Source organism: Xenopus laevis, chromosome 4S (assembly GCF_017654675.1).
Source record: "Xenopus laevis strain J_2021 chromosome 4S, Xenopus_laevis_v10.1, whole genome shotgun sequence".
NCBI lineage: Eukaryota > Metazoa > Chordata > Amphibia > Anura > Pipidae > Xenopus > Xenopus laevis.
In genome coordinates, this window is record NC_054378.1 from 52,617,950 (window position 1) to 52,644,843 (window position 26,894).

At 36.3% G+C, this 26,894-nt stretch overlaps 1 protein-coding gene across 4 annotated transcripts in view; it reads right to left on the minus strand.

Moving 5' to 3' along the window:
• Positions 1–26,894, minus strand: part of znf536.S (zinc finger protein 536 S homeolog) — a 299,661-nt gene that overhangs the window by 95,895 nt on the left and 176,872 nt on the right. For 3 of the 4 annotated variants that reach the window (XM_041561238.1, XM_041561235.1, XM_018259838.2), the window contains one exon: positions 19,162–19,236. The exons of the other annotated variant lie outside the window; for it this stretch is intronic. In XM_041561238.1, coding sequence (XP_041417172.1) covers positions 19,162–19,183 — 22 coding nt within the window. In that variant the 5' untranslated portion in view covers positions 19,184–19,236. The remainder of the gene's footprint in view (positions 1–19,161; positions 19,237–26,894) is intronic. 4 annotated transcript variants of the gene reach the window in all.

Below are 26,894 nucleotides of genomic sequence, written 5' to 3' on the forward strand. Positions count from 1 at the left end.
TTAGGCTGCAAATTGATTAATTCTGTAGGATACTAATAATTAGCAGGTCACTGACTTGTTTTCACTTTGTAATCTTTAACATTCATGCCCCTGTTTCCCCAATTCAATGGTCAGTTCTTGGAATAAAATGACTATCCTGACTGTTTGCTAACAAATCTAAAAAAAAACTGGGACTAATTTCTTAATTAACTGCAACTGCAATAATCTTTCAGAGGAACAAGTAATTGTTCATAATACACACAATTATATTTTGTGGAGGCAGTAAGACTTAAGGCTACAATTATTGGCTTTTGCCTTCTGTTTTAGCTCTGTCTTGTATTTAAAGCCACTAAGGGCTACTAATGGGTTTGTTGTGAAAAATATTGTTTAATTATTGTTGGAGACTTTCACTGTTATGGTCTTTATGTTACCACAAGATGTGTCTCTACAGGTTGACTTGATGTTTTACAACAAATCTACTGATTTAAATAAAGTCTTGAAAATTACACTGAAAAAATTGAAAGGGACAGTGTATACAATGCAAAATTACATTTAAATGGCGCCAGGAAATTCAATAGAAGCCTTATAAGCATCATGACCAACTTGCTGTACACGAAATAATACAGTTTATATTAGTATTCTTATTCTTATTGTTATTAGCAGTAGTAGTAGTATAATAATAATACAAAATATTTCAGTGAAATAAAATGTGGATTTGTTGATCTGGAGGACATTAAATTGTTGCATGTTTGTTGTCAGTCAGTTAGTTGTATACATTAACCATTTGCACACTACTCAATAATCATGAGATAGGGCTAATTGTCTAAATATAACAATATATCATTTGAGGAACTCCTCCAAATGAAAACTTGTTGGGCTTGTTCACCTTCCAAACACTTTTTTTCAGTTTAGCCAAAACTTGGTAAAATATATAAAGATGCACAATAATAAAAGTAAATACAGTTACATGGATTTACCAACACAGCAAATGAGCTTATGATTGATGACAAGAGCTTGCAACCTATATAATCCTTGCAAACCTTGGCATTTTATATTCTGTTTTACTATTTTAATATTAAAAGATTTGTATTTAATCGAATAACTGCAATTGGAGTAAAATCATTTCTGTTGATATGGGAGAAATGGTTCAACAGTTTTATGTATTTGTTTTACAAAAATTATTTGGCTACATTTCCAGCGAGCATGACCTTTGCTTTCATATTTCTCAGCATGGATGAAGAATTGTCTAACTTTTTGCAGTGCCTTCATCAATCACAAGTGCACCTGTTAAAAATGGTTCAAAGTAACATCAGAAACCTGGCTTAAAGAATATAAAAAACGCATTCAGTAAAAATTCGGTTATGCATATAAACAATATTATACAGTGACATATTTTCTTTTAGACCCAATTTTCTCAAATTTGGTACTGTCTTTTAAAACCAGCAGACTGTAAATATAATTTATGCCACTTTTATAAACAATCCCACAGAGTTAAATTTGCTGCCTGCAGATTTGACCCAGGAATCAAACTCACCCTTCTCTGTATAAAAACTCAGTGACCAACCTCTGAGTCATAGTATTAAATGAATCATTAAATAATTACATTTTGATACCTGTGATCACTACTATTGAAGATTTTGACAGAAAGGGTTCTACAAAAGCAATATAATATTAAGTAAACAACCATTCCCTTGAGATATTTTCAACTACTAAATTCTAATATGTGCTTTAAAATAATTTCAGCTTTCATTTCATGATATCTAGTAATTACAAAGACATATTTAGTAGGAAAGAGAAATGTAATTATAATAATTGGAATTAATTTGTAGTGTTGTGGAATGCTTGCCTTCTGCTAAACACCCTGTGCTCATTACAGAGTATTTGTTCAGATAAAATGTTAGATGAAGGTTGGTGGCTTCTTAGTTAGAGGTCATACGAGAAAGTGTAAAGGTCCAGTGATAATCATTTCCTCTGCAAAATGGGGCAACACACTTCTTGTTAACAATAAAAACTCAAAAAAAAAGCCTGTTATATAATTGCCCAGTACCTGACTAAGACCATTTTAACAACCTCCAGCATCAAAAAGCCCAAGAAAAGGACCATATTACTGCAGCTTTTTAAAAAAATGAATAAATCAGTTAGGCACATTAAATGACTAGACCAAATAAAATATCTTACATGTTTTTCTAATTAGTGGAAGTTGGTAGGCTACAATGAAAATAACAATAATAATATAACAACAATCAGAGTCAAGTGAACACTGCTTAGCTGAAAAGGAATTGAAACATATACAATTGTGTTCAGAATAATAGCAGTGTGTTTAAAAAGTAAATAAAGCTCAAAATCCTTATAAAAGCTTTTATTTCCATATATGCAAATGCATTGTGAACACTGCACATTCTATCCAAATCAAAACATAGTGGGGCACATTTACTTAGTTCGAGTGAAGGAATAGAATAAAAAAAACTTCGAATTTCGAATGATTTTTTTGGCTACATCGACCATCGACTACGACTTCAAATCGAACGATTCGAACTAAAAAACGTTCGACTATTCGACCATTCGATAGTCGAAGTACTTCAACCCCCTACTTCGCCAAGTAAAACCTACCGAACCTCAATGTAAGCCTATGGGGAAGGTCCCCTTAGGCTTTCTAACAAATTTTGTGGTCGAAGGAAAATCGTTTGATCGATGGATTAAAATCCTTTGAATCGTTGAATCACTAATTAACCCTCGATATTCGACTGCCAAATGTAAATCCTTCGACTTCGAATATCGAAGTCGAAGGATTTACCGCAAATAGTTCAATTGAATGATCGAACGAAAAATTGTTTGATCGAACAATTAAATCCTTCAAATCATTCGATTCGAAGGATTTTAATCCATCGATCGAACAATTTTTCTTCTACCAAAAAATTGTTAGAAAGCCTATGGGGCTAACATTGCACCTCGGTAAGTTTTGGGTGGCGAAGTAGGGGGTCGAAGTTTTTATTAAAGAGACAGTACTTAGACTATCGAATGGTCGAATATTCAAACGATAGTCGTAGTCGAAGGTCGAATTAGCCAAGTCGATGGTCGAAGTAGCCAAAAAAAAACATTCAAAATTTGAAGTTTTTTTTATTCTATTACTTCACTCGAGTAAATGTGCCCCTAAATGTTGTATCTCAAAGTAAAACAGACTCCTGTGCTTATATCCTTTCAGTACTTGAAGAAAAAGTTACTTTAACGCATTTCCCTGATTTTACATTTTCCCCGGATTTAACATAATTTTTTCAGATGAGAATTTGGATATCTAACAAAGCCCCGATCAGATACTGGTTAGGTATATCATCATTTTTTTACACAAGCCAATAAGCTGCCCACCAAGTAAGCAGGGGCCACATCTTTAGCTAGTATTGGCCTCCAAAGCCTAATGTAAGCTACTGGATGATATTTCCAAATACAGGCATGGGGTTTTCTGGATAAGAGATCTTTCTGTAATTTAGATACTCAATAAATATTAAAAGTATTAATTAGACCCAATAGGATTATTTTGCTTCCAGTAAGGATTAATTATATCTTAGTTGGAATCAAGTACAAGCTACTGTTTTATTACTACAGAGAAAAGGGAAATCATTTTTAACACCGCCACATTAGATACAGTGTCCACCCCACCTTACAAAACACTCTTGAAATATGGGACAAACTAAAGAAAAAAAACAGGAGAGATGAGGAAACACCCCTCCCCCCTGATACCACTAATTAATAACTTGGCTTTCCCCCCAGGCATGGACATATCGCATTTTGCAAAACTGGCTAATTTTAACTTACAGCTGATACACTTCCTATATAAAGGTAAATTTATTGACAAAGACCAATTCATGAAAGTAAAACCTTTCTCACAAACCGACCACTACAAATGTATCCAAATTCAACACTACTTCCACAGCCTGAGTGGAAACCCCACACTAAACCAGCCCCTGACTACAATTTTGCCCCCAGTGAACCCCCAGTGAGAGCACTCTCGCAACTGTACCGATTCTATTCAATAAAAATTTATAATTTGAAAATAAAAAAAGGAATTTTTAAAATATTTGAATTATGTGATTAAAATGGAGTCTAAGGGAGATGGCCTTCTCATAATTTGATGCTTTTGGAAAGGTTTTTCCAGATAACGGATACCATATCTGTATGTGTCCTAACAAAAAAAAACTAAAAGCGTTTCATGATAAAACACAGACTAGTCAACTTTCACTTAGAAGTTAACTTAATGGTTTGTACTAATAGGGTGCATATAATAACAAAAATATTTTAAAAAAAAATGCTATAATTTATATGTAAAGGGCTGCTTGAATCCGTCCCGTTCTGTTATTCTGCAAACCCAATAGTGACTTCTAAAAACAGCATGAAATATATTTCAGCAGGCTGTGAATATTTGCTGGAGCTTGTAGTTCTATAACAGCTGGAGAGCTAAAGGGTTCCTGTTGTAGATCTTTTTAGTGGGCTAGACAGCCTAATGAACAAGCCTGTCTTAATATGGTTCCTCTCATGTTAGTAATGGGGGGAGCAAGAAACAACAGGGACAGGGAGATAATGCTGCTCTTGGAAATGATCACAGAAGGTACAGTAGTTAAGAGATATGTCTCCTTGATAAATGGATGAAGCTAAATATTTTTTCAAAGGATTACAAGACCACCCTATAAGTAATTGTGATATTACACACACATTTTACAAGGTTAACTTCAATGAACCTGACATCGGTGGAACCCAAAATAACCCATTCAAGAGAAAAGTAAGAACTAATTGCTGTTTTCTCTCTCTTTTTTCCTTCACTTATATTGCTATAATGATTTTGCATAACAGATTGAACAAAGTGCTGTTGTGACAGGTGGTAGAATTCAGCTAGTAAGCACAGAGACAGGGTTCAATTTAGTTTGCGAATCCTTTAATTGTTGTGCAGCTAATTAAAGAAGGTTCTTTACACTCGCAAGTGTTTACCGTTGCTAGTATGCATACATGAAAAATTAAATTGTGCCTTCAAGGGCTGAGAGCTATAGAAAAATCATAGCTGAAGCTGCAACATGCTTACAAACACCAAATAGCTGCTTTTCACAATTGGAATTTATAAAACTTTTTGCTAAGCAAATATAGAGCTAATTAGAGGTTTTCGTTGGACCAATTAACATTTAAATAAATAAGCCATATTGCACATTTCGCAATCTTTATTTAATGATGCTCCCTTACGTGGTAGAAAAATTCCTTTAAGTACAAACAAAAAAAGTCATAAAAGGAATGTGGAAAAAACAATACAACAGTCTATCCAACCCCCCCCCCCCACCATCTTTTTCTCTCTTTGCCTTGACGTCTACAGTAAAATGCTAAATCCTGTTATTGGAATACAAAGAAGAACGTCATCTTGTCAAGTTGTCTTTCCATGACTTTGAATCTTCCCTCTGTAGTCCTGTGAGTGTACTAATGAGAGGCAGTTTATAAAGAGATAACCGTGAACATTTCTAACATCTACCTTAAATATCAATATGTACAACCATCAGGATTTATTATTTTTCTCAGAATTAAGATAAACCTTGCTGACTGCAGCATTTATGTACCTCTGTGAGGGTTTGAGACACAAAGGGGCAGGGGCAGACACCATCAGGGGCATTGCTAATTTACTAATGGGCGCCAATTCGCTAGTGAAAGAGATGGTCGCTTGAGGTCATTCGCACTCTATCGCCAGGCAACTTTTCGTTCTGGCGGATGGACTTAACTTCGCAAATTCACTAAAATACAGATTTTCCTGAACATTACCACTTTGGCCAGAGTTGCCTTTGCAAGTTTAGACTAGGCGAAGTGCAAAGGAGTGCATAGATCTTCCTCAATCTTCTGTCACTTACACCATATTCTGAGTATAAAATGCATCAAAGTTCAAAAAAAGCTGGTGTCTTTTCCTTTCTTCAGAGTGATAGCCTGCAAAAGTCCTAAAATGTTTTTTTTTTTTTGTGTAATCGGTTTCCCCCATACATTTTCTAACATATGGAACATTAAGGGGCAAATTTACTTATGGTCGAATATCAAAGTCAAAGGATTTACCACAAATAGTTCAATCAAATGATCGAATGAAAAATCGTTCGATCAAACTATTAAATCCTTCGAATCGTTTGATTCAAAGGATTTTAATCCATCGATCGAATGATTTTTCTTCGACCAAAAAATGGTTAGAAAGCCTATGGGGACCTTCCCCATAGGCTAACATTGACTTCGGTAGGTTTTAGGTGGCGAACTAGGGGGGTCGAAGTTTTTTTTAAAAGAGACAGTACTTCGACTATCGAATGGTCGAATAGTCAAACGATTTTTAGTTTGAATCGTTCGATTCGAAGTCGTAGTCGAAGGACGAAGTAGCCAATTCGATGGTCGAAGTAGTCAAAAAAACATTCGAAATTCTAAGTTTTTTTTTAATTCTATTCCTTCACTCAAACTAAGTAAATGGGCCCCTAACTATACAGTGGGCTCATGTGTAGGACATTATAACAACTTTATTGTCTTTATAAAGGTTCCCTGGACATGTGTAATTAACGGTGGAAATGTAATGTATTTGCTGCAACATATAACATAAAGATGTCCATTCAACTTTAAATGTATGTAAATGAACCTGAGCGCAAGACCTCTAGCAAATTTGCGATGGGTGCAAGCGGACGCTGTTGAATTTTCGCCAGTTATTAAATCTGCCCCATAGTGCTGAATCCCAGTGGCTGATCCCATAGTACTGGTATAAAATGTGCAACCCAGAAGCCCAGGCTCCTTGCTTGCAAGTAAAGATGGATGCAGAACTAAAGCTCACAAGAGTGCTAAGAATTGTATTAGTGAGCTCCAGCTCCTTGTTTGTGAATATACCTTGATGCAGAACTATATCACAACAATGCTAGGAGTTGTATTTACCAGCCTAGGTGCCTTGCTTGTGAGTCTAGCTGGATATAGGACTAAAGCTCACAGCAGTGCAAAGAATTCTATAAGTGAGCTTCAGCTCATTGCTTGTGAGTATAGCTGGATGCAGAACTAAAACTAACAACAGTGCCAGGAATTGTATTAGTGAGCCCCAGCTACTTGCTTGCAAGGTTAGCTGCTCATTTATCAACACTGGGCAAATTTGCCCATGGGCAGTGACCTATAGCAACCTATCAGTATTTAGCTTTTTAAAGTCAACTACAAGTAAAACAATGAATGCAGCAATTTGTACTAGAGAAGCAGGGAATTAGTGGCATACACTGGAGGCAGTGGCTGCAAAATGGTCAAATGGGCAGATGAGCCTGTTACGCAGAAGAGGAGGCACAGTATTAAGAGATGAGACAGGAGCGTAGTCAGGAAGCTAGCCAGATCATACACAAGGGGGGAAACAATAGCATTCTACCAGAGATTAAACGGAGGCAAAAACAAGAACAAAGCCCATCTATAACCAATAACCAGACAACACTGTACCCAATGAGCAACACAAATCAAAGTTAAGAAAGGCCAAGTCAAATAATTCATGTAGAAGTCAATGGCAGATGTCCCATTGATATTCTGATCTGCACTGGGTATTGTTCAATAATCCGAAGATTTCGTGGTTTTTGCGTATCAAATCCAAAAAATTAGTATGATTCAGATTTTTCACAATTTTTAGTTATTCCCCCACGCAAGAAAAGTATTGATAAATAGAGGGGAAAAGAACATGCGGAATAGGTCAGAGTAGTTTTCAGAAAATAGTGAGAACTTTTCGAATTTTGATAACTAACCCCCTAAATGTGTGTTCACAGGTGTTATGGCAGATATGTGGAATTAATCCATCTTTTTCTTTGCATAAACTAAATATGTCTAGTGTATCTCATCACTTGTCTATAAAGGGGGGGCTCCTAAGATATGCAAAATTGTGATTAGCAGATAAAAGTGGGGACGGCCACTACATACCAGTGGGCAGAGTTTGTACAACTCGTTCAAGTGGGTTTCAGTATAATAAAAAAAGTTCCTCAGCTAAAAAAAATATAAAAGGTGTATACATAAAATGTGATAACTGGCTATTATGCTGCAAGATATTATTACATGTTGGAAAAGTGTTATTTGTAAGGATATCTCAGTATTTGATATCATGGCAAGCCTGCATTATTTGTGTTTTAAATCAAGCCTCATACAGTTCAGCTTCTATTATGGCAGTGACCCTAGAAATAATATAGCAGTTTAAAAACAACTGTGTGATTTTAGGGTGTAGAGCACCTCTAAAATAACTGCAGCTAGCAAGCTAATACAAAAGCAATGGGGCATATTAATTCTCCTAAACTAGACTGTTGTATATGCCCTGTCTTGCTATTCTTATGCAGACATTAGTAAAGACAGAAGGGGAATGGGAATTTGGGAAGAGACAACTTTCATTACATTATTATATAGTATTATAATATATACTACCACTGATTTGTATTGCATGGACTCTCCATCTTTATCTCTCAGTTTTACTGAAAATTATTTGTTAGGAAGAACCAAAAATCATAAAATAAACACCTACAAGTCTTAAAGGGGTATTTCTTTTCCTATTTTTATAAAAAAAAAAAAAAAAGACCAAACTCCCAACCACGAATGCCCTTTATAACTTAAAAACTCAGAATAAAAAAAGCATGTGTGGGAAAAGTTGCAACAAACTCGTTTGTCAGTTCGAATGTTGCTCGAATACCACAAGCTTTTCGGATTGTCGCACAAAACCAGTGTCAAGATGCCCGAAATCTTTGAAGATCATGAAGGCAAGAAACCTCATCCAATTGTAAAAGGACATCTGCTATTGAATTCTACGTGACTTCAACAGGTTTTAGTATTTTCGGATTCAGATTTGTTGCAATTTTGTTGCATTATAAATCCCAAAAAAAGTTTTTGGGATGTTTTGCAACCTCTAATAAATGTGCCCCTTTGAATCCATAGTATCTAGAAGATTGCTTTCATAAAGCAGACCAGAAGGTGCTACCTGTTGAATACTTAGGGGCACATTTACCTAGGGTCGAATATTGAGGGTTAATTAACCCTCATTATTCGACCGTCGAAGTAAAATCCTTCGACTTCGAATATCGAAGTTGAAGGATTTACCGCTATTCCTACGATCGAACGATCTAAGGAATAATCGTTTGAACGATTCGAAGGATTTTAATCCATCGATCGAAGGATATTCCTTCGATCAGGAAATTGTTAGGAAGCCTATGGGGACCTTCTCCATAGGCTAACATTGGCCTCGGTAGGTTTTAGGTGGCGAACTAGGGGGGGTCGAAGAATTTTTTAAAGAGACAGTACTTCGACTATCAAATGGTCGAATAGTCTAACGATTTTTAGTTCGAATCATTCGATTCAAAGTCGAGGGTCGTATTCGAAGTAGCCTATTCGATGGTCAACGTAGCCATATTCAACCATTCGAAATTCGAACTATTTTTTCTCTATTCCTTCACTCGAGCTAAGTAAATGGGCCCCCTACTGTGTTTTACCAGACTTGGTACTGCAGATGATATTATATCTCCACCTCACAATAAATTTCCTTTTATCTTTGGCACATATGAATCTTGTGGAAACCATCATAAGCCTGGTCATATGTATCTAACAGCTTTGTTTTTTTTTAAATGTCACTTCCAATAGGGGGTTATTTACTAAACTCCGAATGCAAAAATCACTAAAAATCTATGATTTTACAAAATCTGACTTTTAAAAAATCTTTTTCGGAATTTATTAAACCCAGAGGATGGAAAAGTCCTAATCTGAAAATCCAGCATCTCAGACCTGTCGAGGTTGCATATACTGTAAGTCAATGGGAGAAGTCCTAATGATGTTTTGATGTGCCCATTTCGGGAAATAACCCGAAACTTTTGGACTCATGAAAAGTCCAAAAAATTTGTAAAAATTGGATTTTTTTTCCTGCAAAGCAAATTTCTATTCTGTTCTCTCTTTTTTGCTCATTACACATACGCAATTTTGCTATTAAAACACTCTGCTATATAAAAAGCTTAAATCTCAACAGAAACCAAGCAAATTATACATTACACAATTCCCACTGTAGGTGAACATAACAATTACCTACAATATGTCTAATTTCATAGCTTGCAGACTGGAGGCTTTGACATAACAATATTTTTAGAAAAAAAAAATATGTCTGGAATCGAATCTGTTGTTTATAAAGAGTTGCTCATATTAAGTGTATGTCAAGCAGAAAACTAATTGAGCTGAAGGAATATCTTTCAAGTCAATCAACTCATTATCTGCATGTCATTCACTGGTCCTATTTTTATCACATATGGAGAATTCTACCTGCATGAAAAAAACTTTAGCTCACAGTAATCAAGAAAAAAAGAATATGATCATGATTAAAACATGCAACACTCTCATGATATATATATCAGGGGACTGAAATCAATTGCATTTCTGGTAGTACCTGGATATATTTTAATATATAAGTACTAATGTAGCATAGCAGTACTAATATACATACTTATTAAAATACACTAGCTGATCCACGTGATAAAACTGTAAACTTGCTATGATTATTGCATGGCAAACTGTTTTATGTATATATTGTTCCATCTGTTATAGTCCCAGCCTATGACCCTAAAAACTCTGGATGCCCCAGGCCTGACAATGGCTCAAAGAGAATCGTGTTGAGATGCCACAGCCCACAGAAACATTATAAGGGTCATTTACAAGCTGTATGGGTGCAAAGTGCAAAAAGCAGGTGCAATTCCCCATTGTTTTGCACTTTGCTCCATGCCTTTCGGCCTAAATGAACTGCCGCAGATCTCTATGCTTTAAAATGGAGCCCTTAGAGACCTTGGTAGAAGTGTCAGAGAACTAAGTTGTTCAAGAGTTCCCTCATGCAAGTCATGGAATAGGTAGAGGCAGGAGGGAGGACAGCTTACGTGCCAGTGCCCTCCAGCCCATATTGAATACAGCCCTGCTAAATACTGACAATGATGTATTTATGAGCTCAGGTTTTGCTCTCCAAAACGGACCTGTCTCAATTCATTTAGTCTGGATGTCAAGATGCAAAGTGCAAAAAAATGGCCTCCCATTCCCCTGGCTCATACCATTCACTGAGTTTACACACATAAATTGCACATATATACAGTACATGCTACTTTACATCAGCCGATGAATGGGCAGAGTTCTTTCTTTTACGCTCACACTTTTTCCTGTTACAATTAGGAGGTTATTGGTCAAAGTCCGAATTTATCTCAATATTTTCTGCTACAAACTCCGATCAAATCCGCTCGGGTTTTTTACGCTCATTTATTATCACATTTTCCCGAAAATTCTGATTTTCGCAATTTTTTTTTGGACTTTTTCATCCAATTTTGATGATTTTTTCGTAATTTTCACCCGAAAACTGAAACCCAGCGCACATCAAAAAATCATTGGAACTTCTCTCATTGGGGCAAATTCATTAACCGGCGAAAATTCGCCAGCAATGGCTTTGCACACATCGCAACACTTCGCCAGGCATAAACTCGCCTGGAGAACAATAATTCACGAATATCCGTAGTTGCGCACAGGGCACCGAACGCTGGCGAAATTACGCTCAGCAATTCGAAGTTACGCTAGCGTTTGCTAATTAGCATACGGCGTGCAGTTAAAGTACAATGGACGTATATGCTGCAGCACATACATTAAACTACACAAGGCCAGGGAACCTTAATAAAATTATATAAAGTTGTTATATTGCCCTACACATGTGTCCACAGTATAGTTTAGGTGCCATATGTTAGCAAATGTAGGGGGAAGGAGGGTTCCACAAAAAAAAAATTACGATCTTTTTCAGTCTATCGCCCTTTAAATAGGAAAAAACGGCAGCGTTTTCAACTTTTTTTTTGAGGAACTCCTATCTACTCTATCACCTGGTCTGAGGTGGCGAAGGCAAGTCTGGCGCTAGAGGTAACAGTCAGTGAATATGTTTAGTGAATATGCATAGTAACGCTCTTTTGACAGACCGAAAATTCGCCTGGCGTTAGAGTGCGAAGTTGCACCAGAGTCTATCTCCTTGGCGAAATTACGCCAGCGAATTTTCGCCAGCGTTAGCCACTTCCTCCTTTAGTAAATTTGGCCCATTGACTTATATGCAACCTCGACAGGTCCGAGATGCAGGATTTTCAGATTAGGACCTTTCCATCCTCGGGGTTTAATAAATTCCGAAAAATTCGTGATATTTTAAAAGCCAGATGTTATGGGAAAAAAAAAAATCACACATTTTTCTTGATTTTTCGGGGTTTAGTAAATAACCCCATAAGAGTTGCAATATTTCTTGTCAGGTGATCTCTTAGGAAGCACACGGGCCATCACACAGTGGTGGCTTGAAGTTCCTTTAAAAAAGAACATTACATTACTATTATTACTATTTATGTGTGTACAATAGCAACATATCCTGTATTTTGTATAAGTCCAGTAATCCATAGCAACTACTCAGAGGTTTGCTTCACATATTCTCATTGCACTAGAACAGTAAAAGCCAATTGCTACAGGTAACTGGACTCTTGCAAACTTTACCCTTATTTTTACATACATTTATTAAAAAAAAAGTGTGGCCTTTTAAGAACCACTGCTTTAATACATAATGTAGGAATGCTTATTTTTATAGATAAAATTACATATATATATATATATACACACACACACACAAACTGATTTTATATACGGACACACCAACATGGCATATGCATTCATGCAGAGAGGTATAAATCCAATCATTCCAAGCACATAAATTATTCTTTTCAAAACTGAAATCTCATAGAGAGACTGTAAATAGGTCCTGTAAGAGGGAGGTCTGCTTTAAATAAACTGGCATTCAGTCTGAAATATTCCCAAACTGCTTTTACTAGTAGCTGTTTTTAAAGCATAACACTCCCTGAATCTGCAGCTTTCTGCTTTGAAGAATTTGCATTTGAATGTTTATGTGCCATGGGATTTAGTAAACAGAATAAAATACCTTCCTGGTATTGTTTTGTTTTGCAAGTTTACTGCTGAGCAGATAGCATTAATGTATATCTTTCTTACAGAAGGGAATCAGATGCTGCTTTATGGTTTTTGCTTTCGTCTAATACTCACTTCGGTTTGCTAATTAACCCATTAAATGTATGTCTGGTCTTGGTGATTCCAAAGGGTTGTCTTATGAGGAAGCTACTCCCAAAAATGTAGCTTGATGCTCAGTTGAAGCTTTATGCACACAATGGCTTGCATTGTGAGAACATTTTTACTTTTTAAAGTGTAATTATTTTGATCTTCTGCCCATATTAATGTATGCTCGGATAAAAATCTACTACGTCTGAATATAATACATTTTCCTGGGAAGAAGAAAATATACGTTATACCTTAGGGACAATTTTGGACATGTTAACTAAGCTCATGATGCAGCACCAAAATACTCAAAAACACCCCAATCCCCAGCTGTGGCCATGGCCTGAAAGTGTATGTGCAAATCACTTGTAAAATTGAAGAAGTCCTTGGACAAGAGCTTTCAAGTGATTGCCAAAGCAAGAAATAAGTTATGATTTCCGGCAGACTGGAGCCACCTACCATGATTCTAATGATGCTAAAATGCCCACAATATATCCATGTGGCATCATCGACACTAAAATACAAAGCTTAGCTTAAGTAATGCAAAACACCTTACCACTATGCATCTCTGTAAGAAAAGAACTTTTTATTTGCTTGTATTGTCTGAAACATTATCCATATTAAACTTAACACTTATAAGATATATGGAAGACAAAGTAGGTCTTAAATGGGGCGTTAGATCAACATACAGTCTCAAGTAAATAAAGTTACTAGTAAATAAAATGAGTGAAGAGGAGAGGTAACCTAAAAGAAATGTAGCTCACTAGTGATGGGCGAATTTGCGCCGTTTTGCTTCGCCGAAAAATTCGCGAATTTCGCGAAACGGCGAAACGCCCGTTTTTGACGCCGGCGTCCGTTTTTTCAAAAAAAAAAAATTTTGACACCGGCGAATTTTTGCCGCAAATTTTCGCGGGCGTTTAGCGGATTTATCGCTGGCGGCGAATCGCGCATATTCGCAGTAAATTCGCGACTGGCGAATAAATTCGCCCATCACTATAGATCACAACAATTAAAGTCTTATCGTGGTGTTTAGTGGTTGGTCAATTTGTCCTACATATATTCTGAGTGGAGCAGTCACTATGCAGTATATATTATATATGATATATTATTATGTCGGATGACTGCATAAAGCTGATGTGAGCAATCAGACATTTTTGTTAGATTAAAGCCTGAAAGTGGAAGATGAGCAAAAAAAATGCCAAATATAAAATATCTTTCCCAGAAGATGAGAGCCAATGTATTTATGAGACATCTAGATTCATTCAAAATATCGCAACAATTTTGTAAATAGGTAATGAATAGTTCCCTGACTTCTCATCACTGTCATTCACAGTATACCCCATAAAGATCACATAAGGGTGACTTATTTTTTTCTCATTGAAATTAAAGGATACTGTACATATACATACATACATACATATGTTCCATGTTGTATACATAAGGCAAAACGAGAATCTATATTTTAGGCACGGTTCTCTCTTTTCCCTTCCCTTACTAGTTGATTCAGCCATGGCTGCTGAAGCTTATTGCAAACACTGAGCTCAAATTGGTGCCAACAAACAATGCCACTCAATTAACCCTCTGGCAGAGTACAGAGAAGTATATGAATTGGTACTCCCCATCTACATGCCTGAGTACATCATCTGTGTCATACATTCTGTCATTTACTGCAAAGGATACAAGTGCTGCTCCCCTAGTCAAGTCTCCTAGACAACAATAAAGGTTAACCTGAACCTCTGGCTAAATCCCCTCCTCTTATTCTCTGTTGCTGTGAAGGAAAGTTTTCCTTTGTCTCCGTTTATAAAACTGTTGTAATGATGGTCATTTAAAACCAGTAATTAGACAAGAATAAAGCTAATATACTACATTTTCAGGAGTACTCATCAATATTAAATGAAATCAAATTATTTTATATGAATCCATTTATTTATTGTTTGAACTTTTTTCTACTTTTAATGTTTTTTTTTACCTAAAACAGTATTTTGTTTTAAACAATTTAAATGTATGGACTGCATCCCACTCGGCTGCTGCTCAGATTTATCAGTGGCTTAATGGTAGTCTGCCATGTCCACAGCTTCCAAAAGGCTGCAATAGAGATCCTAGTCCTTCATCTCCATGATTTGGTGGGTTTATGCCATACATGAACATCAGGAGGCCAAAAGACATACGCCATCTCCTTCAATCATAACTTCTACATCTATGTACAGTGTCCGTGGTCATGACATGAATTAAATCTACATTGTTTCCATGGAATACCAGCAATGCAAAGAATGGTAAACACCAGGCACTGGTTTAATAATAAACAGATCTACGAATAATTCTAAAATAAATGGAACTTTTTCACATTGGAAAGTATCATAGCTGCCGTTATAGTAACAAAAACAAAATAGAATAACCAAAAATACTAAACATTTTTCAACATTTTCCAGCATTGACACTGTGAGGCACATTTATTAAGGGTCAAATTTCGAGTTTTTTAAATCTTCCCCAAACTCAAAATTCAACCAATCAAAATTTATTATAAACATCCAATTTTTCAATCAGGTGAATAGGATGGACCCGGAAACTCCAATCGAATTTGATTCATGTTTTTTTCTCCGAAAATGTCAGGAAGGCTGCAAACAACTCCAAATTGATCTCTGGACCTCTCCCATTGACATAGACAGCAATTCGCCAGGTTTTAGGTGGCGAATAGTCAGTTTGAGTTCTTAAAGGGCCAGAGTGTGATAAATCTCGAAAATCGTATTAGGTTTTCTTGAAAAACTTGCATCAAATTTAAATAACTACCTAGCTGAATTTGACAGTTTTGACCATAAAAAACTTGATCATTTGAATTTTCAATTTGAGCCTTGATAAATCTGCCCCTGTGTGTGGTGGCGTATATGAGTAAAAAGCCATATGCTCTGTTTACAATATGAAATAATACTGCTAAACACATTTACTTTTGATCACAAAAAAAATGCTTTGTGCCAATAAGTGATAAAACTAATAGGATGACTAACAGGAGGGAAGCAGTATAATATAGTGCTGTTATTCCTCTGCTCAGTGCCCAATGAGCCCCAAAAAGATGGCTCAATATTGTACATCTTAGGACCCTTGCATTCTGCATCTGAGAAAATGACAAGCACAGGGAATGGTTTTCACATTGTGTTGAAATAGCAACCTCACACAAAGAGCATAGTGCAGCACCTCTGGCTTTTGGGAACACCTCCTTGACTGTCAAAGAGAGTAGGAGAGCTCAGAAAAGAAACGGGGGCAGGGCATCACACTAGACCTGGAACTAGCTGGACCAGAAATGCATTTTTAGGGTAAGTCACATAGTAACATATTAAGTTATGTTGAAAAAAGACACACGTCCATCAAGTTCAACCTTTTTATTTTTATTTTTTTTATCGGCCAGTTGATCCAGAGGAAGTGGTAAAGCATAGCTGGGGTGCAGTATGGTACTTATGGAAACTGAAACGTTCATGGGTAAGGGTTGGTAGCACAGGTAGGGATAGTGCAATCTGGGTAGGGCTGCCACATGCAAGACATTTTCAAAGATAGAATGGTAGATGGGAATACTAAAGAATTATAGATGTTAGTACTTCAATGACAGGAAAATATATGTAGTGTTTGTAAATCGGGTAGTAAGGAGAATTAATGTGGCAGCTGTGTTGACAGCAAAGTGATGTTATGTTACATGGAATTAATAAGGGGAGTTGTTTAGCAAGAGAGTAAATTCTGAAAGTGAAGAAGAGAGCAGAGTCAGTTTTGACCCCCAAGTCAGCAAGCTAACAAAGCTGTGAACATGGGAACATAGATTTCATGTATTGGGCTATTAAAGGAAGGCAGGGATACAAGATATTTTTTTATACATTTAATATGAGGTTTAGAAAAGACATCCAAAGGAGACAGCTGAGAGTTACTGAGTGATATTGGTTATCACACAGGGACAAATGAGTATAAAGGTGTGTAGATTTGGTTGTATGCAGCATAAAGAAGGCCTGAAAACCAAATCTTCTGATTATATTTGGAATGTTTAAAGGGAGAAATTGAGTCCCTTGTATTCATGTATTAAACCATGGAGCCTATCTACTCAAAGAGAAATAGAAAGTGTACAAAGGCAACAGTATAGAAAAGTGCACAGTGATAATACAAGAGAAAGGAATGCCGATATATTTTATCCAAGAGGAGCTTCAAAATAAGGTCGGTAGGTAAAAACTACTAAGAAGAGTTAACATTTCACAGCCAAGCCCATAATTATATTGACAGCTTACAATAACATCTTTGATTAATTTGATGGCAACTGATGGGGCAATTTACTGAACTTCATTGCAAATACAGAAAGGCAGGAGTAAACTTAAGTATACATTTGGGTGAGGGGTGCAGCCCATTGACAACACTGAGATACAAAGGAGTCTGGTTGTGGTGGTTGGATATATATTAAACTTGTTAATTTCTATGAGAGAGGTTTACAGCCTGTAACAGTATAGAGACCCAAGAATGATATTTTAATCCTAAACATTTCAATTTGGATGGTTTATCTGCTATCGAAATGTGGGATATAAAATACGACTGGACCTTGAATGGCTGTAGCCACGTCTACGTAGCATATTATATATATTAATTATTATAGCTCCTTAGCATTTTTTAGCTCTGCAGGGTAACAGTACCTGTTGAAATACCCACTGGCAATTTGCAAATAGGAGCAAGTGAACCTTTAAGATTCTCAGTGAGGCTTGAATCATCTAGAGAGGTTGTTTACACCACTGCTGCAAAGTAATTGTCCAGTAAAGTTATACATACTGTATAAAAATAAATAATATCATTTTTAAATTTGTTCAGCTTCAGTTTTAAAAAAAATAAGATGCTGGAACTGTAATTTCTCAATCCCGGTTTAAATGATGTCACTCCGAAAATGTCTTATACTTTCGCTACTGCCCAATGGGATTAATCTTCCTATTGTATTTTTATCACTGGTAACATAATAAGCATAATTAACCAAATGGCATCCACCACAGTAGAATATAATTACTCACTCCTTTCTTTATGAAGATAAACCATAGGTTGTGTAATGCCCGTGCAATGATAGGATATTGTGGGTGTATTAATGGAATTTGGAATCACAATATTCTTAGATCAGCAAGAGAGAAGAGGTGATGACCCATAAGCAGTACCCTAGTGGTATCTCTTTTTATATCAGCTTTGCCCCTCGAATCTCCGAGGACTGTGCACTTGTTTATAGATCATCTCTATCATGGACTGGCACATCTTTTTCTTGGCATCTGATTAAGTTAACAATGTGCTGCTATTTGCATGCAGATTTGCCAGGGCTTTCTCTACAGCTGCTCCCAAAGACTTGGTCTTTCTCTGTAATGCGATAGCGCAGCAGTCAGTAAATGCAATCTTTGTCAAAACCAGGTGTGCTCTTGATTTCGTTTCCTATTCGTTCCAAGCAATTTTTCATTCTTCTAACATTTAGAAGGCTCTATTGTAGCTACATCTGGAGCCAACGCTCACTTAATAATTATATACACTTATGAAAGCAAAGATATATTTATCAGGATCCCAATATTTTCTGTTCATATCACCTTTCCATAATTTGCATTTGTAAAGAGTCGTTGCGCATTAGTATTAGAAATCTATAATAAAGTCTAACGTTCCATTAATCAAAGCCTTTTTTACAGCTGTGAATGCATGAATTCATTTTAGATAAATAAAAGCCTTAAATAAAACAGCCTGATTTTCATTTTCCAATATGCAGAGATGCACAGCCCTTTATGGACCCTTTTAAGTGTAGATTTGCCATTTTTTTCATGCTGTTTAGCATTACAAATAAACATAAAGTAGGAAGATCACTGGACAAAGATTTGAAGCTATAGCCGTACTACTTCATCTGTCTGCTAGGGACATGGAACATTGTCAAATGAAACTCCATCTCTATTTTTCTCTGTACTTTTTTGTTTTGGTAAAGCAGGGGATCTTCTTTAGAAAATCAGCAACAAATATTACAACCCCATTTAAATAAATGATTACTATTTATTTTATACTTAAGGAAATAATGTCCTTAAAATTAACATTTGCCATACAATAGACAGCAAAAATCTTAAACAATTAGCAACTAACCTTTAACTTTTTGGTCCCGCATCTCTCAACCAGGCAGGACTTTAAATAACAGACTGAAGAGAAGGAAGACAAGGCCTGAATAGAAATATAATAGGTAAAACATAATAAATTCATAGCCTCATAATTAACCAATTTGTAAGCCATATTAAATACAAGGTTGAGAGAGACATGGCAAAAGCCAAAAAAAATGAAAGACAACTAAAAATCCTCTCAGTCAATTGACACCACCCTGAAAATTAGTTCGAAAGGGTCAGTAACACAAAACTCAAAACTTATCTACATATACTGGGATATAATTATCAACTGAGAGCAGCAGTGCAAGGTTTCTTTGCTGTAGGAGTGAAATAAGCCATGAATAACATTTGACCCTGGATTATGACAGCATTCAAACCAATCTATTTATATGTTTTGTTATTTGCAATGCAATGGTCCCTACAGGATATTGCACTGGGACCTTCATTGCTAAAAATGAATTTACTTATTCAAATTATATTACAGTTTCTTAAACAAACACACACAATTTTATACAAGTATGGGACGTGTTGTCCAGAATACTTGGGACATGGGGTTCTGTATCTTTCTGTAATTTGGATCTTCATACCTTAAAGGAGAAGCAAACCCAAAAGTTAAAAAACCCCTACCCCCTACGCTACATAGATCCCACTCCCTCCTCCCCCCAGCCTAAGTTTTACCCTGGGCAAATGCCCATAACTTTTTACTTACCCCTCGGGGCAGAGTCAGGCATCGGAGTTCACGGGCGCCATCTTCAGCTGCTACGGTAATCCTCAGAATGAGACCGGCGCTTCGGCAATTTTCGTGAGTTTCGGTGCATGTGCAGTTGTCGCGAAACAGACAACTGCGCATGCGCCGCTACACCGGTCTCATTTCAAAGATTAATGAAGAGAAAAAGATGGCGCCCATGAACTCCGCTGGACACAATCTGCATGGCGGGGTAAGTAAAGACTTTGGGGCATTTGCCCGGGGTAACACTTAGGCTGGGGGAGGAGGGAGGGGGATCTATGTAGGGTAGGGGTAGGGCTGGGAGGAGAAGGGAGGGGGGTCTATGTAGGGTAGGGTGGAAGGGTTTTTTTAACTTTTGGGTTTGCTTCTCATTTAAGTCTACAAAAAAAATCATGTAAACATTAAACAAACCCAATAGGCTGGTTTTGCTTCCAGTGAGGATTCATTATATCTTAGTTTGGATCAAGTACAAGTTACTGTTTTATTATTACAGAGAAAAAGGAAATCATTTTTAAAGATTTGGAATATTTGATTATAATGGAGTCTATGGGAGACAGCCTTTCCATTTATATCTGAACTTTCTGGATAATGAGTTTCTGGATAACAGATCCCATACCTGTACAATGTAAAAATCACCCTTCATGTATATGTACACAAAACCTCTTTTCAGATCTACTGGCCCTTCAAAGTGAAGTTACTATCAGTTATTTTAAACATTTAATTTTAGACTTCATCTACCTTTTTTTAAAATGTATGTAAATGAAATGAAGCAGGAAGGGGTGGGACCTTTAATATCAGAGGGGGTCAGCTGGTTGATGAAAAAATAAAAAAGCGCAGATTCTGAACTCATATTTTTCGTCTGTCTACACAAATGAGGAACCAGTTAATGAAAGTTTCCTTCTTAATAGACTCAATTCTAGTAATACTAGATGATGCATGGTTCACACATGAGGAAATTAAAAAGAGATTAGAACATGTTAAGATAAAAAGTCCAGATGGTATTCATCCCAGGGTACTTAGCGAGCTTAGCTCTTTGATTAGCAAAATTCTTTACTTAATTTTTCAGGATTCATTGAGGTCTGGCATAGTGCAGAGAGACTGGCAAATTGCTAATGTGGTGCCTCTATTCAAAAAAGGATCCCGTTCTCAGCCTCCAAACTATAGGCCAGTTAGTCTGACATCAGTGGTAGGAAAGCTTTTCAAAGGTTTAATAAAGGATAAGATACTGGACTTCATAGCAAATCATAATACTATAAGTTTGTGCCAGCATGGTTTTATGCGTAATAGATTTGCCAGACTTAATTTCTTTTTATGAGAAGGTAAGCAGGGACCTCGGTTCTGGGATGGCAGTGGATGTGATTTACTTAGACTTTGCAAAAGCATTTGATACAGTGCCACACAGAAGGTTACTGGTTAAATTAAGGAATATTGGCCTGGAACATAGTATTTGTACCTGGATAGAGAACTGGCTAAAAGATAGACTACAAAGAGTGGTGGTAAATGGAACATTTTCTAATTGGACCAGTGTAGTTAGTGGAGTACCGCAGGGCTCTGTACTACAGTAGGTCCCTTGCTTTTCAACTTGTTTTTTAATGACCTGGAGGTGGGCATTGAAAGTACTTTTTTTATTTTTGCAGATGATACTAAATTGCGCAGAACTATAGGTTCCATGCAGAATTCTGCCACTTTGCAGAGTGATTTGTCTAAGTTGGAAAACTGGGCAGCAAACTGGAAAATGAGGTTCAATGTTGATTAATGCAGGGTTATGCACTTTGGCAAAAATAATATAAATGCAAGTTATACACTAAATGGCAGTGTGTTGGGAGTTTCCTTAAATGAGACGGATTTAGGTTTTTTTTTTTTAATTCTGCGCAGTGTCATTCTGTGGCTACTAAAGCAAATAAAGTTCTGTCTTGCATAAAAAAGGCCATTGACTGAAGGGATGAAAACATAATTATGCCTCTTTAAAGGTCCCTGGTGAGGCCTCATCTGGAGTATGCAGTGCAGTTTTGGACTCCAGTCCTTAAGAGGGATATCAATGAGCTGGAGAGAGTGCAGAGACGTGCAACTAAATTGGTTAGAGGGATGGAAAACTTAAATTATGAGGGTAGACAAACAGCAGGGGACCTTTTTACACATAAAGAGGATCACCGTACCAGAGGCCACCCCTTCAGACTAGAAGAAAAGAACTTTCATTTGAAGCAATGTAGGTTGTTCTTCACAGTGAGGACAGTGAGGTTGCGGAATGCACTGCCGGGTGATATTGTGATGGCTGATTCACACTTTAAGAGTGGCTTGGATGATTTCTTGGATAGACATAATATCAAAGGCTATTGTGATATTAAACTCTATAGTTCGTATAGATATGTGTATATATAATTTATATGTATGTATAAAGTATGGAGGGGTGTGTGTATGGATGCTGGGTTTTCATTTGGAGGGGTTGAACTTGATGGACTTTGTATTTTTTCAACCAGATTGAACTATGTAACTAACTAACTACTTTGTCCCTTGCAATCACATGTGAATGTATCTACAATACACTATTGTTAGCAACAGATTTTCTAACCATAATTACAGCATTATCAATAACTTTTGTCTTATATAATTTATATATGAATACTTTTTTTTAAAACAAGGATCTTGGCAAAAAAGGGCTATTTGTACTGTTATCTTGGTGTATTCCAGTTCCTATAAAGCTTTGAATCTGTTTATTGATCATTTATTGATCATTTAAAACATTATATCTTTTAGAGGAGAATTGTCAATGCAATTTCACATACACTTAATTTATAAGAGATAAAATCAAGTGCATTAAAGAAGCTGAACTAGAATAATTTGATGGACTGATAACAGCCTGTTCTTTCTCCTCAGTGCTGTAGGGGACAGCAAAGAATTGCTAAGCACAAAGCTGAACTACAGAATGTGCTGAAAGAGTTAAAGGGGGTTTTCACCTTTGAGTTAACTTTTAGTATGATGTAGAGAGGGTTATTCCAAGACTATTTGCAATTGGTTTTAATTTTTTTTATTATTTGTGGTTTTTGAGTTTTTTATTCAGCAGCTATCCATTTTGCAATTTTAGCCATCTGGTTGCTAATGTCCAAATTCCCCTAGCAACCATGCATTTATTTAAATGAGACAATGGATGCCGTTGCATTTTCGCCAAAAAAAGTTTCGCTAATTTTTCGTCGTTTCGAGAATTCGCCCATCACTACTGCCTACCCCTAGTTCTGGCCCTGACTGGAAGTCTTCACTCTATAAGTTTGTTTCCTTGGGTTCCCAGGTCTTTTGGTGTAAAACTATGGCATCATTTTCTGCATTTGTCAGGAAAATTTTAAAAAAAAAGACCATGTGAATAGAGTTATTAGTTCTATGTAATGAAATTCACACTATTAAGAAGAAAGACGTGAATTGATGTTTAAGGGCTACAACAGAGCTTTATAAATATGCCATTATTTTATATGCCCTTATACTCATTGCTTTAGTCGTAATTTTTTTTTTAACTTTATAAAGGTAGGAAGGTTCTTCTGCACTAGGTTGTCCAGTTTTGAAAGCAATTAATGGGTGGATATTACTTAACACCCCCATAGCAGAGAAAGGAGACTGACTGCTCAAAGCAGTTTAAACCATTCTGACAGATTGACACATTGACCAAAAGCTGCAAATGGTCTGATAAATATATCAATTCGTTAAACACAGCCAGGAAAATGGAAATGGTTGGGGATAAATATAGATCTGCTGGATATCCCTTTGGATCCCTTAGTTTGATAGTTAATAGATCATCCCCTAAGGCTGGGTATTATTGCAGATATTTATATGTATTCAATATCCATAATAATATATAGCCACAGCTAAATCAACAAAGTGTTATGTGTTAAATACAGTCATTTGTATTTCTCTTAAATGACATAGTTTGTGCCATGACGATTTTGCTTTCAAACTAAACTTAACATCAAACTAAAAGACTGCCCCCAAATTAACAATGTTATTCCTTAACTTTTGGACTGTTTTATTAGGATAGGTTTCTTATACTTTAATTCATTATAGTAATTGCTTTTCATAACACTGAAGCTCGGAAAGCAACGGAACAGAAAAGGCATTGGGTTCTTTGTTTCGTAACACAAGCTAATGCTGGATGACAGAGCTATTAAACGAATTTATAACCAAATCCATGATAGCTAATCTACCACTACTGGAAGGATAGGGATTGGGACATTCTCATTTACATGAAAGCAATGAGAAAAAAATATTTATATCAGAAAAATTCCAGGAGCTTTGTGTGGTTGCAGAGAAATATATATACAATACACAAAAGCCATGAATATCTTGTAAATTATATCCTTATAAACGGTGAGTTCTGATGTCATCAGTTATAAACGGTGAGTTCTGATGTCATTTCTGTCACATGACTCACTGAAACTTGTATAATAAAAAAAGTACCCCCAGTTGCAAAATATGAGGATATTGGAAGTTACCTTGGAGTTCCATGACCTGTATATACATGTATGGTCTTGAAACTCCTCGGTAACTTATAATATCCTTATATATATATAGATATATATATATATATATATATATATATATATATATATATATATATAGATATAGATATAGATATATATATATATAGATATATAGATATATATATATATATTGTAAATGACATATGCAGTAACATTACTGATCGGTCCTTCATTTAAAGGAATTGTTCATAAACTAAAACTGGGTAAATAGATAGGCTGTGTGAATTTAAAAATTGTGTCTAATATACTTAGCCATAAATGTCATATATAAAGGCTGTCTAAGCTAGCCAGAACATTATTTTTCATTTGCAGCTCTCCAACCAGTTACCAGTCAGTAACCAATTGGTGACTTGAAGAGGGGCCATATGGGACATAATGTGTCGGCGTCCATTTTTTTTTTGACCACGGGAAATTTTCCCCAGTGAATTTTCTCGAATTTATTAGCCGGCAGCGAATTGCGCAAATTCGCACCTGGCGAATAAATTCGCCCATCACTATTAATAAGCAATCTAACTGAACAGTTATGTCCCATGTGGCCTCCCTTCAAATTACTTATTGGATACTGACTGGTTACTGGTTAGAGAGCTGCAAAGGAGTAATAATGTTCTGGCTATTATGTTAGACATCCAGTCACTCCAGCCTTTATACATTACATTTTTGGCTAACTAACTATATTGAAAACATTTTCTATTTTACACAGCCTATCTATTTAGCCAATTTCATTGATACACTGAACAATAGTGATGGGCGAATTTGCGCTGTTTCGCTTCGCCGAAAAATTCGCGAATTTCGCGTGATATTCGCGAAACGGCGAAAAATTCGCGAAACGGCGCCGGCGTCTCGTTTTTGACGCCGGCGCCCGTTTGTGACGCTGGCGTCCGTTTTTCGGAAAAAAAAAATTTTGACGCCGGCGAATTTTTTCGGCGAATTTTCACGGGCGTTTCGCGAATTTATTCGCTGGACGCGAATCGCGCAAATTCGCCGCGAATTCGCGCCTGGCGAATAAATTCGCCCATCACTACTGAACAATTCCTTTAAGGGTTCTGTGATGGACAATCTAATGCTTGTGTACTACTGAGTAACAATATTAAACAACACTTCAGAGGATCTCTACATCACACAGCAGTCTTTAAAAGTTATAAATGTAATTCTAATTTATAAATTGCAGAAGGTTAGAGTAATATAATTTGATTCTGGGGAATCTTTAGATATTATGCAAGCTTCTTTAGGTTTAACCAAGAGCTTGGTTATAGAAATCCATATCATCCCTATGAAAGGGGAAAAAATCTGAGACAGAACACATAACAAAAGTCCATAGAAGTATACAACTATGACTTAAACCAAAGGTTTTTAAGGATCATAAAACAATACGTGTAACTAACACAAATAAAGTTGTCCCACCTGCCATCAAACTTTTACCTGATCTGCTAGTAGCACATGAAGAGGGAAATCACCAAGGGTAACCTAAAGAATTTGTCTGGTGTTCTTCTCTTCTGCTCTCCAGCTTCTCCCTCAAAGGCAACCTATTTTAATCTAAATGTATGCAAGTGCAATGATTATGCCAACATCCAGGGTGTAAAGATCAACAATGGGGTATTTTAATCGCGATGATCTGAAGCTTGGCCCACACACATACGTCAGTGGCAAAGCTAACTCCAGGGACTTAGAAAAAAATACAAAAAAGAATGTGTGTTTACAGCTGTACAGTAAACCAATACAGATTATATGTTTTCAGTGTCGCGGCCACAACAGAATGCTAATTAGCATACTAGAGTGATGAGAGCGGCTGTAAGGGCCTTATTGTTCCATTATTTCATGCAGACCAGCTGCCTTTGTTTATGTCACTTATCCTCTGGTGCCTCAGGTTTGTGCTCCAAAAATACTATTCCAATACAGCGTTAATATTTAAAAAACACGGAGGTGGCACGTTGTCATTTTTCTTTGTGTGTGTCCGCCTCAAACTGCAGAAATGCTAAGCTGTCCTCGTTCTGTATTTAGAAATAATTTAGCAGCCACACTGAGACGCTGGCTGAATTCTAACATAATGGCTGCTGACTTGAACCAAGCAAAATGCATAACTATCCTGACATCACTTATGAGATTTAGATTGGTCAGTTAATGGAAGTCTTTACAAGGATCAATACCATAACAGCTTCTTGAAATGGACGTAATTTTTTTTTTCCTTTCTTTTTTTTTTTTTTTTTTTTAACACAGACCAGAATAATAAGTACAGACCTGGGCTGGATTACAATGCAACTAAAATAACTAGGATATTTATGGAGTTTCTATAGGTCACCCATTTCAAAATCCAGCATCAATGTTTTCTGATTGTGGTGTCCTTAGATTCCCAGTCTTTATTTAATTTTTGTGTGTGTGCACGCGCATTTTGCCTTTGTTGTTTCATATGTTATTTGGATAAAATGTACTCACTTGACATTACTGATTGCTGCAATATAAATGTTATAATGG